At 40.8% G+C, this 16,732-nt stretch overlaps 1 protein-coding gene across 3 annotated transcripts; it reads left to right on the plus strand.

The window, feature by feature from the left end:
* Positions 1–221: 221 nt before the first annotated feature.
* LMOD3 (leiomodin 3) lies at positions 222–16,732 on the plus strand. 3 transcript variants are annotated; one of them, XM_024982546.2, is made up of 4 exons: positions 222–435; positions 814–1,131; positions 4,074–5,459; positions 16,358–16,732. In XM_024982546.2, exons 2-4 carry the CDS (start codon positions 841–843, stop codon positions 16,382–16,384), a joined length of 1,704 nt encoding a protein of 567 aa, XP_024838314.1. In that variant the 5' UTR covers positions 222–435; positions 814–840; the 3' UTR covers positions 16,385–16,732. The 3 variants fall into 3 exon arrangements, 2 of the variants coding, with proteins under 2 accessions (XP_024838314.1, NP_001093802.1); NM_001100332.1 differs by having other exon boundaries at positions 255–383; XR_001494720.3 differs by lacking the exon at positions 222–435 and adding an exon at positions 7,278–7,607 and having other exon boundaries at positions 630–1,131; positions 16,358–16,447.

Consider the following 16,732-nt stretch of genomic DNA (forward strand, 5'->3'; position numbering starts at 1 on the left):
AGTACTTTAATGGTTTGAGTTTTTTTTTTAATATTTCCATTTAGATCCATTTACATTTTTATCCTGGCTTAATGGATATTTAATAAGAAAAACAAATTATTTAAAATATTAAATTCCTCACTCATAGTGAAATTCAAGTGCTGCTCATCCCCATCTGTTAGATCACAGGATCTGGATGCAAATAAGGGTATCTTGCAGAGGTTCAGCTTACGCCGTGGGTGAGTAACATAGCCAGACCTCTGCTCGCCTGTGTGCTGTTTTATCGGCTTCCAGAGTCTCATGGTAGTCAAGAGGCAAGCCTGAGAGCTTGATTTCCACCTTCAAATGAATTTTTCACTTCAATAGACCTCAAGTCGCTGTTTGGATTTTTCTTCTGAAATATTGTAAGTTGCTTTCATCATTTAAATAAGAAGTGGCCTCTCCTGCAGTACTTGGGTATGTGTATGGGCTGCATGAATTTGTATAGGAAGGAAGAGAACTAAGAATGTACTCCTGTAGAGGTTTGGGAGGCCTGGCAAACCTAAGCAGCTGTACTGAAATGTCAGATGGATTTGCACAGCTGACTCAAGCTGCTGAAGAGAGGAGCATAGTAGTTCCATAAATTGACCGTCTCCAGCCAAGCCCTGCTTAATATAGTTACGGCATGAACTTAGTTGCAGTCACCCCTAGCAGCTCAGCAAGCACCACTGGGGTTCTTGGTGGGGAGGGAAACCTCATCAAGGTGGTATTGACCTGGGATACTTACTAACGGGGAACTTCTTGAGAGAGTTTTTTCTTTTTTTAAATCTTTGTTGATTATTTCTCCTCTTGTAGTAAGATAGAAAAGTATTGAACAGAGTCATGTCAGAACATAGCAGGAGTTCAGATCAAGAAGAAATCGATGGGGAGATTGATGAAGAAGAAATCTTGGCCACCTTGTCCCCAGAAGAGCTCAAAGAACTACAGTCGGAAATGGAGGTGATGGCCCCTGACCCCAGGCTTCCCGTGGGAATGATTCAGAAGGATCAGACCGACAAGCCACCAACAGGGAACTTCGACCATAAATCTCTCGTTGATTATATGTATTGGCAAAAGGCATCCAGACGCATGCTGGAAGACGAACGTGTTCCTCTCACCTTTGTGCCAACCAAGGTAAGTGGGGATTTGTGTACAAGGGAGAAATGGCTTCCTGGCCCGGGCTGATGCGTGTCCCTGTTGTAACTGTCTTTTCTCAAGACTCCATGTTTTGTCTTGTTTTGTTGACGTTTATACATAAATCATAATATTTAATCCTATGCCAGATCAGAACTTTCTAGAACACTTACATAGTATAATTGGGAGGGGAAAAGTGGTAATTTCTTGTAAATATCTCTTTTAAAAAATTGCTGGGGGTTTCTTGTGTAGGAAAACCTGTATTCTGTAGGCATGAAATTAATATTTAATGAATTAACTCATAACCCAGAAGCATTTGTCTTTTATGCTTTTTTTTGACTCACAGGACCCTTTACGATGCTGAAGAAAGCTCTTTGTCCTCCTTCTGGCACATGTGTATATATGCACTATTTCACATACAATCTCAAGTATGTCACAGTCCCCCTCAAGTTCAGCCACATACCCTGCAATTAAACCAAGTCCAGTAACAAAAAATCCATTACCACAGTGCATTGGGTATCAGTGGTGAGTTTAGGAAGTTGATCCTATTAGGCTGTTTTAAAGATAGTACTTTCTTTAAATATGTTCCTTATATGAAAACTAGAAGTGCATATCAGCATATTTTTTTAATGTTTCACTTAAAAGTGACTTGGCAAAAAGAAAACAGAGATCCTCACAGGTAAAGTCTCTTGTAGTTATGCCTGCTGATTTATTTTTGGTAGGTACATCTTGTCACATTACCATCATACTAGCTGAAATTTTAGTAAAGTTATAAACTGATTTCATGGTCAGGAGAGTTTAAACATGTACTGCACTTAAGAAGGAGAAGGCAATGGCACCCAACTCGAGTACTCTTGCCTGGAAAATCCCATGGACAGAAGAGCCTGGTGGGGTGCAGTCCATGGGGTCGCTAAAAGTCGGACACGACTGAGCGACTTCACTTTCACTTTTCACTTTCATGCACTGGAGAAGGAAATGGCAACTCACTCCATTGTTCTTGCCCGGAGAATCCCAGGGACGGGGGAGCCTGGTGGGCTGCCGTCTGTGGGGTTGCACAGAGTCGGACACGACTGAAGTGACTTAGCAGCAGCAGCAGCAGCACTTAAGAAAATAAGTTGCTGGCTTTACCAAGTTAGAGTTTAAGGTACAATTTATAGACAGTTTACAACTCGAGTAAAAGCCAATTCTACATGAATACCAATTTCCGAGAAAAACAAACTTGGGTACTTTTTTTTTTAAATTTTGTTTTATTTTTAAACTTTACAATATTGTATTAGTTTTGCCAAATATCGAAATGGATCCGCCACAGGTAGCTTAATGGTTGGCTCCCCCTGCTGAGACAAATGGGAAATGCAGAGAAAACTTTAGGTAGGTTACATGTCAACTGTCAATTCCAACCTCTGATGTTATGAGCAGTAAAATCAAGGTCTTTCTTTAATTTTAGCCTTATATTTTATTGAAATAATATTAGTTTATAACACAGGTTTCACATATACAACATTATACGTTTCTATTTGTACATACAGTATTATTCTCAGTTGCTAAGTCATGTCTGATTCTTTGCAACCCCATGGATTGTAGCCTGCCAGGTACTCTGTCCATGAAATTTTCCAGGCTAGAATACTGGAGTGGGTTGCTATTTCCTCTTCCAGGGGATCTTCCTGACCCAAGGAGGATCGAATCCATGTCTTCTATGTCTTCTGCATTGGTAGGCGGATTCTTTATGACTGAGCCACCTGGGAAGATCCATATACAGTATACTCACCATTAAAAATGTAGTTCCCATCTGTAGCTCTATAATTGGCCCCCTTTACCCATTTCCTTCTCCACAGATTAAGTTCTTGCTCACATAAGCCTCTGGGTCAAACTGCTACACCAGCTTTCAAAATGACACCTATGAGGTACACATCCTTTATGGGAAAGTGTGTAATTAATGTGTAAACATCTAATAAACATTATTGATAAGAGGCTTTTATTTTCCTTTCCAAACTAAGCAGTTTTTTTTTTTTCTAAATCTCTGGTAATTTTGTCCCCTTTTATAGCTGGCTTTGCCTCCTAGAACTTTCCTTCCAAAGGAACTGGACTGGAAAGCCTGTGCCTGAAGTATCTGGGCAGTTTTCACAGAGCTAAGCAGACAAAAAATCAAAGACAACGGTTTTGGTATATTCCAAAATATCAAACTGCTCTCATTTCCCCCACAATATCTTTCATTTTCAGGGAAATTTGTTGTGCACATTATATTAGATTGGCAAACATATTAGGTATGTAAATTTTGGTTAGGCCAATAAGGAAATTACTGTGTAACACAGAGTTATTGAATACAAAATTCCTATTCAGCTGTATACAAAACAAAGACTTCAGTGAATGGATAAATAATTCCATAAGGTTTTCAAAAATAATTTTTAACTGCTTCTGGAACTGAACACTATCTTTAAAAACAATAGAGGGTCTGAAAACAAAATTAACTGGGTTTAATTTTAATACATGGGAGGAGAAAAACACAACCAAAAAAATGTGTGTCTGTCTGTGTGCCTATAAAAATTTACCTTTATTTTGGTTGTATTTGCTTATAAAACAACTAACAAAGACATACTTTGTTTCAGAAAAAAGTCTCAGTTTAGAAGTATATAAAAAGTTAAAATCCCCCCATCCCTTCCTCAGTTATCTTAGTTACCTCTCTTCCTCAAGGATAACTATTAATTTGATAAACATTACAACAGTCTGTTTCTCATATACATTTACAAACACACATATATATATAGTGTGTACATGTATACATATTCATATATACACATAAATATACATGTAAACAAAAAGAATACTATACCTAGAGCTTATTATTTTTTTCACTAAGCAATCTTTTTATTATCTTCAATAGATACTGCTCTTCTTCATATTTCTTCACTGCTACGTATTCTAACCTTTCTAAATTTCTCTTTTAGGAAAAAACTCAAGAACAGCATGAAGCGATAGGCAAAAGCAATAAAAATATGTCCCAGTATTTAAAAGAAAAACTTAACAGTGAAATCATTGCCCATAAAAGAGAATCACAGGGCAGTGACAATGTCCAAGAAACAAATAATGATGATAATGAAGATGAGGGGGAAGATGAAGAAGATGATGCAGAAGATGAAGAAGAAGATGAAGGAAAAGAAGACAGTGAAGAGAGTGATCAAACAAAAAGAGGGGAGGAAGGTGAGATAAAGGAGCAAATAAAAAATGGTGAGAACACGGGCCAACAGGTAACTAGTAAAGTAACTGAAGAACAGAAAGGCAGACCAGAGGCTCAAGACAAAATTGAGAAAAAAATATCAAAATTGGATCCCAAGAAGTTAGCTCTAGATACCAGTTTTTTGAAAGTAAGTGCAAGGCCCTCCGGAAACCAAACGGACCTGGATGGGAGCTTAAGGCGAGTGAGACAAAATGACCCTGACATGAAGGAACTCAACCTGAACAACATTGAAAACATCCCCAAAGAAATGTTGCTGGACTTTGTCAACGCAATGAAGAAAAACAAACACGTCAGAACCTTCAGTTTAGCGAACGTGGGTGCGGATGAGAACGTAGCATTCGCCTTGGCTAACATGTTGCGTGAAAATAGGAGCATTAGCACTCTCAACATAGAGTCCAATTTCATCACAGGCAAGGGCATCGTGGCCATCATGCGGTGTCTCCAGTTTAACGAGACACTCACCGAACTTCGGTTTCACAATCAGAGACATATGCTGGGCCACCACGCTGAAATGGAAATAGCCAGGCTTTTGAAAGCGAATAACACTCTCCTGAAGATGGGCTACCATTTTGAGCTTCCAGGTCCCAGAATGGTGGTTACCAATCTGCTCACCAGGAATCAGGATAGACAAAGGCAGAAAAGGCAAGAAGAACAGAAACAGCAGCAGCTCAAAGAGCAGAGGAAGTTAATTGCCATGTTGGAGAATGGGCTGGGGCTGCCCCCTGGGATGTGGGAGATGCTGGGAGGACCAATGCCGGATTCCCGGACGCAGGAGTTCCTCCAGACTCCTCCTCCTCGACCTCCCAACCCCCAAGCAGCCCCCTTCAGTCGACAAAATGAAGTGACAAAAAAACCATCGCAGCCGCCGAAGTACAGGACGGACCCCGACTCCTTCCACGTGGTGAAGCTGAAGAGGATCCAGCGCAAATCTCGGATGCCAGAAGCCAGAGAGCCACCTGAGAAAACCAATCTCAAAGATGTGATCAAAACGCTCAAACCCGTGCCGAGAAACAGGCCACCCCCGTTGGTGGAAATTACCCCCCGAGATCAGCTCTTGAACGACATTCGTCACAGTAACATCGCCTATCTTAAACCTGTAAGTAGGAGAAGGGAGAAATGGTGAACACAGGGCTACAGTAAATCTCTCCCGACTCTATTCCCTGTTCGTTTTAACACCAGGACATTCTCACTAATTGTCACTAACTGAGGGAAACCCGTCAGCATTACTGGTAGATCTAAATTATTGGTTATCCTCAAAGACACAATCTATATGACTGCTGTAACCAGGATACTAACAGCCCACATTTATGAAGCATTTAGTATGGGCCACATCCATTATATGAATTAACTCTTACAATCACCTTAACAATCCTGTAAGGTAGGTATTATTATTCTCCCTGTTTTATAAGAAGGAAATTGAGGCTTAGAGATGTTAAATAACATTTCTAGAAAAGACTCAGAAGTGGTTGAGTTGACTTTGAAATTCAGTCCTGAGCATCCCTGGTCAAGCTTTTGTTCACTCCTGCCACACAGAACTGACAAGCTGAGATCCCCAGGGAACTGCTGCAGAAATAAGTAAGAATGAGGCCTAATTAGGCCAGTCATTTGTGGATAAGTGCTTCTGTAGGGCTTTAAAAAGTTCTTTTTCAGTAGATGAGTGGATACCACCTGCTATTGCAATTATACTCTTTATATTTTAGGTAGGCGGACAATAATAAATTTAAGATTAATGTCTCCATGAATAAATGGAGCTTTAAAATATTTTACTGTTATTTCAGTTTTCTTATTATGACTCACTGTTACTACTGCTGACAGACAAAAATGTTCCATTCCTTTCAGCTTAAGTTACAGAAATAAATTTTTTTATAGTCATTACTATGAGGGGATTTATAGAGGCTGAAAGTTGTGTGTCCAATGGCCACAGGTGGTTGATAATTAACTGCATTGTTTTAAAATCTAATATGTAATTTAGCCACAATATTACATTAATAAAATAGTCAATATGTTATGCCATCAGAGAGTCACAGTTTTTTCAAGATAGTTGAACCATTTCCATGTAAGCTTGTTTTTTCCCCTGCTTTAAAGAGATTTATATTCTAAGACAATACAGGGAGTTTGCTGGCAGCCCAGTGGTTAGGATTTAGCACTCTCATAGCTGAGGGCCCAGGTTCAATCCCTGGTCCATGAACTAAGATCCTTCAAGCTGTGTTGTATGGCCTCCCGCAAAAAAAAATCCACAAATATGATTGTTACTTATTCACATATATATGTATGTCCCTTATTCCCATCCCCTAGAAATACAGAATTGACAATATTTCCTTCTTCTAAATCAAAGATGACTTTCAGCTGTGACTTAGAGGGATTCTGAGTCTTCCTGTGGCAGGGGCCAGGCTGAGAGTGCTAGAGGTCACATGAGATCGGGCCGGAGATCTCTGCCTGCCCTTGGGCACAGTATCAACACTTTCTGCACCTGCTCTTCTCCAGGCAGCCAGACCTCTGCAGGGGGTGAATCAGGGTGCTGTTTTGAGAGAGGCTAGGGCTATCACTCTGTAACCAGTTGTCAAGGCAAATCCCGGCTGCCGTGGTGGCTAGACAGTCAGAAAATAGCACTGGTCCGAAAAGAGTAAAGAGAAGTCTTTTTAAAATCTGCATTAAAGGTGGAATGTAGACTCGGAGTAGACAAAAGGATGAAGGTTAGATGATCATCTGACCCCTCTCCCTGCCTTCTGAAGGAATATGAAAAAAAAGTGAAAGTGATCAGTCATGGCCGAGTCTTTGCGACCCATGGACTGTAGCCTGCCAGGCTCCTTTGTTTGTGGAATTCTCCAGGCAGGAATACTGGAGTGGGTAGCCATTCTGTTCTCCAGGGAATCTTTTCGACCCAGGAATCAAACCCAGGTCTCCTTCATTGCAGGCAGATTCTTTATCATCTGAGTGACCAGGGAAGCCCTCGGAAGGAAGATTCTCCTGAGCAAATCTGCTTTGCCTGGAGTGGGCTGAATTTCATCATCCATTTGTAATAAATACTTGTCTAGTGCTGCCATGTGTCAGGCACCATGAGCAGTGAGTAAGACAGGTATAGTCGTAACCGCATGGAGCTTACAGTGTTGGTTTTCTCATTTTCATGGTCAAGATACTCTCTGCCTTTTAGTTAACTGAGGACACTTCAGCTTTGAGTCTAGATTCTAGAGCAAAAGGTATTAAGATAAATTCACGGTAATAATCACCAAACTGCCATACTCTAGTAAGTACTACATTTACTATTTTCAATAAGTTCTTGATTGGTATCAGTTTTAAGTTGTGTGTGTGTGTTTAATGTCCACTCAGAAAGAAAAATACATAGCAAAGTGAACTCTGATACAGTTTGTGAATGGGGGTCTTGTACATCAGTCTTTGCTTTGAAATGTCTTTTATCTATTCCATGGGATTGGCATCTTCTCCTGCTTTCAGTTGCCTGGCTTGGCTTGCAATAGACATCTCTTGACATGTATCTTAGATACAAAATACCACACAACTTCATCAGCGTGGTCCTATAAAATGCTCTGCAAGAAAAATGTGAAAATGCATCATCCAGCTGACAAAAATTCACTTGACTGACATCAGTTCGCTTGGTACTGCTGCATTTTTGTGCCTTGCTGCATACATAATAAATGTCTGCTTTAATGCTGACTCTTAGTACAGTCTCTCTTAAAAGACATTTTTTTATCTTTTTCTTTTGAAATCATTTGAAATGTGTGGAAGTTTGAAAGAGTAGAAAGAATTCTTACAGACCCAACACAATTTCTCCTATTTGCTTTGTCATCCTTTAAGGGTATTTTAAATACCTCTGCGTGTATTTAATTCCAGCAGGACACAGCAGTGGAAGTGCTAATGGTATGAAAAGCTATACTGTGCTTGTGCGGCCGCCTGCAGCCAGCTACTATAAAACACTATTGACTGTGAGATGCTTTCTGATGTAGGGGATATGGAAACATCAGAAAACGCGCATCTTAGACTCGGTGAAATATTGTAAATGCCATCTGTGGTGAAATTTCAGGATCTCAGCAGAAAAGAGCTATTTTTGGCTGGTCAAATGAGACACAGCGACACTCACTTTAAGGAGGTAAAACTAAAGATTATGGGGGTTCCCCCTCCCCTCTTGATTGGAGGACAGAGATGTTCTTTAAACCACCAGATTTTCAAATATGAAGTTAAAATTCAATTTAGAAATCTTGTCATTCTTTCTACTGATGCTCCTACCTAAAACTCTAAATGTCCATAAACATACTTAGAACTTATTTACTCTTAAAGGAAAAAAGTTTTTTTTCTCTCATTGACTTGGAGATATTATTTTTGTATTTTCTAGAGCATAGATCATGAAATACTCAGTTTATATTTTAAATTTATGGGTTTTTTTTCCCTTTTAATGTTTATTCTCTCCCCATCACATGCTTCTGACTTGGGATTCCAGAATTGAAGTTGCTAGCAGAAAATAAAGGACAAAATCTGTATTCTTTCTTGGCTCAAGTGCTGCCTCCTCCAAGACATTGCCTGTTTAAATCATTTTAAGAGAGATGTATTCTGTGGGCCAGGTATTGAAAACTAGAGGACTTAAAACCCAACCTGCAGGCCTATTTTGTTTGGCTGGAGTATTATTGTACAAATTATAAAATATCCCGCGATAATATCCACGTATCTGGCAGCATTTGAAACATCAGATCTAGCCACATGGGCCTGAATATGCATGGCACAAATAAGCTGAATTGGTGGTGGTTTCTCCCTTGAGATAGGTAATGGACTCTCCAGTTTTAACTCAGTCTCCACCATGCCCCACTTCCTGGAACCTGGCCTTTTTCACTCATTTGGATTGCTTATTGGACTCCTGTAGAATTTTTTAGTTTATTGTGTTGTTGTGTTTAGCTATGTTTTAAAGGACTTTGTCTTATCTAACTGAATTTATTAATCACTAATTTATTTCCCTCTGAGTTGGTAACTCTGAGTCAATATGATGCCAGCCCAAAAGAAAGATGTTAGACTGGTATAGACATATCCTTCATTGATAAATATATGATTTCCTTTCAACTTAAAAAATTTGGTGGCCTGCTCACTGCCAGCCATCCCAGATGAGTATCTGTACTTGCACTGAGATAGAAATCTCATGTGCAGAAACTATATAATTTACAGAGACCAACTGCATTTATATCATATGCAATTTTTGGAAGTGAAAGTGTCAGTTGCTCAGTTGTATCCTACTCTTTGCAACCCCATGGACTGTAGCCCACCAGGCTCCTCTGTCCATGGGGATTTTCTAGGCAAGAATACTGGAGTGGGTAGCCATTCCCTTTTCCAGGGGATCACAGGTTTGATCCCTGGGGCAGGAGGATCTCTTGGAGGAGGGCATAGCAACCCACTCCAGTATTCTTGCCTGGAAAATCCCTGTGGACAGAGGAGCCTGGCGGGCTACAGTCCATGAGGTTGCAAAGAGTCGGACACAACTGAGCAACTAACACTATGCAACCTTTCGGTTCAGTTCAGTTCAGTCGTTCAGTTGTGTCCGACTCTTTGTGACCCCATGGACTGCAGCATGCCAGGCCTCCCTGTCCATCACCAACTTCTGGAGTTTACTCAAACTCATGTCCATTGAGTTGGTCATGCCATCCAACCATCTCATCCTCTGTCATCCCCTTCTCCTCCTGCCCTCAGTCTTTCCCAGCATCAGGGTCTTTTCCAATGAGTCAACTCTTCACATCAGGTGGCCTAAGTATTGGAGTGTCAGCTTCAACATCAGTCCTTCCAGTGAATACTCAGGACTGATTTCCTTTAGGATGGACTGGTTGGATCTCCTTGCAGTCTAAGGGACTCTCAAGAGTCTTCTCCAACACCACAGTTCAAAAACATCAATTCTTCTGCACTCAGCTTTCTTTGTAGTCCAGCTCTCACATCCGTACATGACTACTGGAAAAACCATAGCCTTGACTAGACGAACCTTTGTTGGCAAAGTAATGTCTCTGCTTTTTAATATGCTGTCTACGTTGGTCATAACTGTCTTCCAAGGAGCAAGAATCTTTTAATTTTATGGCTGCAGTCACCATCTGCAGTGATTTTGGAGCCCCCCAAAATAAAGTCTGACACTATTCCCACTGTTTCTCCATCTATTTGCCATGAAGTGATGGGACCAGATGCCATGATCTTCGTTTTCTGAATGTTGAGTTTTAAGCCAACTTTTTCACTCTCCTCTTTCACTTTCATCAAGAGGCTCTTAGTTCCTCTTCACTTTCTGCCATAAGGGTGGTGTCATCTGCATATCTGAGGTTATTGATATTTCTCCCAGCAATCTTGATTCCAGCTTGTGCTTCATCCAGCCCAGTGTTTCTCATGATGTATTCTGCATATAAGTTAAATAAGCAGGGTGACCATATACAGCCTTGACGTACTCCTTTTCCTATCTGGAACCAGTCTGTTGTTCCATGTCCAGTTCTAACTGTTGCTTCCTGACTTGGATACAGATTTCTCAAGAGGCAAGTCAGGTGGTCTAGTATTCCCATCTGTTTCAGAATCTTCCAAAGTTTGTCATGATCCACACAGTCAAAGGCTTTGGCATAGTCAGCAAAGCAGAAATACATGTTTTTTTCTGGAACTCTCTTGCTTTTTTGATGATCCAGCGGATGTTAGCAATTTTATCTCTGGTTCCTCTGCCTTTTCTAAAACCAGCTTGAATATCTGGAAATTCATGGTTCATGTATTGCTGAAGCCTGGCTTGGAGAATTTTGAGCATTACTTTACTAGCATGTGAGATGAGTGCAATTGTGCGGTAGTTTGAGCATTCTTTGGCATTGCCTTTCTTTGGGATTGGAATGAAAACTGACCTTTTCCAGTCCTGTGGCCACTGCTGCATTTTCCAAATTTGCTGGCATATTGAGTGCAGCACTTTCACAGCATCATCTTTCAGGATTTGAAAGAGCTCAACTGGAATTCCATCACCTCCACTAGCTTTGTTCGTAGTGATGCTTTCTAAGGCCCACTTGACTTCACATTCCAGGATGTATGGCTCTAGGTGACTGATCACACCATCGTGATTATCTGGGTCATGAAGATCTTTTTTGTACAGTTCTTCTGTGTATTCCTGCCACCTCTTCTTAATGTCTTCTGCTTCTGTTAGGTCCATACCATTTCTGTCCTTTATCGAGCCCATCTTTGCATGAAATGTTCCCTTGGTATCTCTAATTTTCTTGAAGAGATCTCTATTCTTTCCCATTCTATTGTTTTCCTGTATTTCTTTGCACTGATCACTGAAGAAGGCTTTCTTACCTCTCCTTGCTATTCTTTGGAACTCTGCATTCAGATATGTATATCTTTCCTTTTCTCCTTTGCTTTTCACATCTCTTCTTTTCCCGGCTATTTGTAAGGCCTCCTCAGATAGCCATTTTGCTTTTTTGCATTTCTTTTTCTTGGGGATGATCTTGATCCCTGTCTCCTGTACAATGTCACGAACCTCTGTCCATAGTTCATCAGGCACGCTGTCTATCAGATCTAGTCCCTTAAATCTATTTCTTACTTCCACTGTATAATCGTAAGGGATTTGATTTAGGTCATACCTGAATGGTCTAGTGGTTTTCCTTACTTTCTTCAATTTAAGTCTAAATTTGGCAATAAATAATTCATGATCTGAGCAACAGTCAGTTCCTGGTCTTGTTTTTGCTGACTGTATAGAGCTTCTCCACCTTTGGCTACAAAGAATATAATCAATCTGATCTCGGTGTTGGCCATCTGGTGATGTCCATGTGTAGAGTCTTCTCTTGTGTTGTTGAAAGAGGGTGTTTGCTATGACTGGTGCGTTGCTATGCAACCTTTGGTGCCAAACAAGACAACTGTTTTAATGCGTCCAGGTTCAGTTGCTCAGTCGTGTCCAACTCTTTGTGACCCTGTGGACTGTAGTTCACCAGGCTCTTCTGTCCATGGGATTTTCCAGGCAAGAATACTGGAGTGGTTGCCATTTCCTTCTCCAGGGGATCTTCTGACTCACTGAGCGAACCTACATGTTTGGCATCTCCTACATTGGCAGGTGGATTCCTTCACCACTGCGCCACCTGGGAAGCCCAACTGTTTTATTATTCACTTAACTTTACTTTCGGCTCACTTATGTGTATCTGGACTGGTTTCAGCCAGGTGCCTAAAGATACAATTAAGTTTTTCCTTCAGAAAGATTTCAGGATAATAATTTTCCAAGCAGCTTTGGTTAGCCAAAAGACTCTATGACACATTAGCAGTCATTATGAGTACAAAAATTTAAGATGATAGACTCCTGAGTTTTCATCGCTGGCCATTTTTTCTTTGCCTCATTTATTATGTCTTATTTCTTTTGAACTAAGATTTCTAGATTCTATCCTTTTGCAATTTTCTCCTTTTCCCCATCTTATCTTCTCTGTTTCAGTTATCACATAATCTAGGACAATCTCCAAATTTCCCTTTCCCTTTAAGTCGCTCAGGGTTTTCTTAGTACCTTTATTCAAAGAAAGTGAAAGTGAAGTTGCTCAGTCATGCCCGACTCTGCGACCCCATGGGTAGTAGCCTGCACCAAGCTCCTCCGTCCATGGGATTTTCAAGGCAAGAGTACTGGAGTGGGTTGCCATTTCCTTCTCCAGGGAATCTTCCCCACCCAGGGATCGAACCCAGGTCTCTCACATTGTAGACAGACGCTTTACCATCTGAGCCACCAGGGAAATCCAATCTGTCCCTTTATTCAATCTGTCCCCAAATCAAGCTTCCCGTTTCTAGATCTGTAGTTGTTGTTTCTGGTTCCAGATTTTTCACATTATCTCCATTCTCTCATACATTCAGGTCTAAAGCCCCAAATGTTTTGTTGTTGTTGTTTGGTGCTAAGTCATGTCCAACTCTTTTGCGACTCCATGGACTGTAGCTTGCCAGGCTTCTCTGTCCGTGGAATTCTCTAGGCAAGAATACTGGAATGGCTAGCCATTCCCTTCTTCAGGGGATCTTCCCAACCCAGGGACTGAACCCTCGTCCCCTGCTTGGCTGGCAGATTCTTTATCACTGAGCCACCTGGGAACACAAAAACCCCCAGAGTTCCCTTAATTTCCTTCCTTTTTTCTGTCCATATTTTTGCCTAAACAAAACAAAACAAAATACAAGAAGAACACCAAGAACCCAAACCCAAGAGAATCTTCAAGAGTCAAGGCCAAATCTAGAATAGAGCTTGAGCAATGTTACACTCTTTATGGAGGGAGTCTCCATGGAAGAAAGCAATGTAACATTTCAAACTCATCTCAAAGGAGCATAAGTGGACCAGAATTATACAGACCAGGAGCTGCCCTTCCCTGATACCAAGTGGGAAAAAAGGAATTTTTTATGTACAACTTTTTAAAAGTCTATGATAGTGATTCTCACATTTTAGCATGTATCACAGTCACCTGGAAGATAGAATACAGATTACTGAGCCCATCTCCAGAGTTTCTGGTTCAGTAGGTCTTGGATGGGGTCTGAGAATTTGCATTTCTGACATGTTCCTTGGCAATGCTGATGCTGCTTACTTGAAGGCCGCACTTGGACACTCAAAGTTCAGTGACATCCATGGCAAACCTTATCTCCTGATGCCTCAGGTTGACAGCTCTCACAGACACAGCATTAGGTCTCCTAGTGGATTCCGAGTTCCTCAAGGTAGATCTTCCTCATCTCTGTCCTAGGCACCCACTGAGGTGTTGACCCGGAACAGGAACTCCATTTGTGTGTGCTGAATTAAATAACCCCTGCTGAAACGGGTCTTCTCATCCTGCCCAGTTGCTCCCAGCCACTGGGTGTATGTCTGTGTGTGTACACTGTGTAATACTATACACACTTAACAAAAATACTATTTTTAACAAACAAGTGAAGGGGGAACAGGGCCCCCTAACAATAATGTGAGTAGATTCTTGTTTGTTGAAAGTTTTATAATATCAGATCTAGTTATCTTTTCCTTATTTCTTTTTCAGTCTTTTGTGGTCTGCTTGGAAATGACTTTTTAAAATCTTATTTAAATATTTGCCTATCTTTTTCCCTGCTTTTGGTTTATAAAAAAATATTCCATATTATAGATGAATTAAAGGCTTGGATTTTAGAAGTAAGGAGGAAGCAAGAAGTCTGCTGTTTTAGTTCTTTGCCAAGTAGCTAACCACTGGTCAGTGACTCATTCTTTTTCCCAGTGATCTGAACTCACAACTTGGTCACATTTTAAATATGTCAGTATGTCTCTGGGTTTAGTATGTTGGGTCACTGTCATGCTCTTGAAAATATTTTTATTAATCGAGAACCCATCTATGCATATATATATATATATATATATATATATATATATGAAATAACCTATATTTTTTCCATTTGACAATGGAAAGAACACAGTTTTGACTCTCTGTTGCAGCTTTGCACTTAATTTAAGTAACTGGCATTATTTATTTTACTGGTGTTCTTCTCTGATGGTGTTCTCCTTGGGTGACCCCTACCAAGTTGCAGTCACACCCCTCCCCTCCTGAAAGTCTGGCACGAGGGAGGGAGAGGGACTCAGAAGCACATGGAGGACCCTATGGATTGAAGACCATGCAGGCAACAGTAGCACATCCAAGGTTCTCCCCAGTGGGCAGGGTGTTGGGAAACCTTTTTGTCCAAAAGTTGTAGGCAAAGAACTGGCTGAAGAGAGTCCATAGCAGATGTCTGCAGTGGTCTATCACATGGGCAGGTGGACATGGACAACAGGAGGAAAGATATTTTTAAGTCATTATCATACAAAATCTCAGGGTCCTTTGGGCTTTAGTCAGCTTTCTCTGAAAGTTACCTTCATGGTGGATAAGTCATTCTCCTTAGATATAACACCAATTGAAACCTATTAAGAACTTGCTTTATCTTTGAGTTGTTCCTATGAAACAAAACTCAAAGTTGATTTTCAGTCAGACTTACACTACTCTTTTGCAATTTTTTTTTAAGCCTTGGAGGAGGGTTCTCTGAATAACACTGTAAAATTTAGTGAGTGTCAAATTAGTAATACATTTTAAAAAGGAAGGACTTCCCTAGTGGCTCAGATGGTAAAGTGTCTGCCTACAATGTGGGAGACCTGGGTTCGATCCCTGGGTCAGGAAGATCCCCTGAAGAAGGAACTGGCAACCCACTCCAGTACTCTTGCTTGGAAAATCCCATGGACGGAGGAGCCTGGTAGGCTACAGTCCACAGGATCACAGAGTCGGACACGACTGAGCGACTTCACTTCACTTTAAAGAGGAAAGAACATATTTGTATGTTCTTACAGTGGTGTTTATTTGGTGGTTGAGATGAGTAATGAAATCAGGCAGGTCCAGGTTCACATCTAGCTCTGCCACTTCCTATCCTGGTGACCTGAAGCAGATTGCCTGTTCTCTCTGAGCCCATCCCCTCTTTACAAGGTGGTCGTAAGATGAAATGAGAAAATGCTTTAAAAAGAAGTGTTAGCATTGATTACCAACTTGCATCACTTAATCCTCATGGTAGCCTTGTGAATAAAATACTATGATTTTATAGCTGAGAGAATTGATGCCCAATACTATGCAACTCCCTGGAGGAGGGCATGGCAACCCATTCTAGTATTGTTGCCTGGAGAATCCCATGGACAGAGGAGACTGGTGGGCTATAGTCCACGGAGTCACAAAGAGATGTACATGACTAAAGCGACTGAGCATAGCATAGCATAGCATAGCATTATGCAACTCGTAAGTTGCATAGTGGACCAGGCAGATTCTAGCACCTGCCCTCTCTTGTTTGCATTGTAAGCTTCACCACGTGCTCAGAGCCCTTGGATCTATCCCTGTCATCAGTAGACGCCCAGTCTGTGGTGGCTGTGGTTATTGTTTTATCATGATGGGTGGGGGGCACTCTCTGGCCAGATTTTTTAATCCACTTTATACCTTTTGAGGTATGTACATTTTGCCATTTTTGCTGTAAAACACTTGAATAACTAAGATTCATTTTTCCTCCTCTTTTCAAATGCTTAAATCACAGGTGCAGCTGCCAAAAGAACTGGCATAAGAGACAACAGAATAATCAGGGGAAGAAGGAAGTCATTTAATGACTCTGGGATTAGAACTTGACGACTGCTTCAGCCGCATACTTCTGGATCCAGGTGGTGGAACTGGGAACATTGCTAAGTGATACGAGTATTTTGTAAAAGGCAGAATACTTAGCCTGTGACAAAACAGAAGCTGAAAAGGCAGGGGGAGGAGATAAACTATCCAGGGCAACATTTTTACTTCCAGTTGGTTGGAGTGACTTAGATGAAATTTAGAGTCTTCTAGCAGAAGTTAATATTTTCATAAACCTTTATTATTGCTTTCTTCTGATAAATAACAATAAATATGATACAGGTGTTAACTATTA

The sequence above is a fragment of the Bos taurus genome, chromosome 22 (genome assembly GCF_002263795.3).
Source record: "Bos taurus isolate L1 Dominette 01449 registration number 42190680 breed Hereford chromosome 22, ARS-UCD2.0, whole genome shotgun sequence".
NCBI lineage: Eukaryota > Metazoa > Chordata > Mammalia > Artiodactyla > Bovidae > Bos > Bos taurus.

What these genes read in the sequence shown, in the direction of transcription:
- LMOD3 (XM_024982546.2), top strand. Translation starts at nt 841, where the DNA reads ATGTCAGAACATAGCAGGAGTTCAGATCAAGAAGAAATCGATGGGGAG. An exon ending in TCACCTTTGTGCCAACCAAG is followed by an intron (nt 1,132 to 4,073) that starts GTAAGTGGGGAT and finishes TTTCTCTTTTAG; the next exon opens with GAAAAAACTCAAGAACAGCA. An exon ending in ACATCGCCTATCTTAAACCT is followed by an intron (nt 5,460 to 16,357) that starts GTAAGTAGGAGA and finishes CTTAAATCACAG; the next exon opens with GTGCAGCTGCCAAAAGAACT.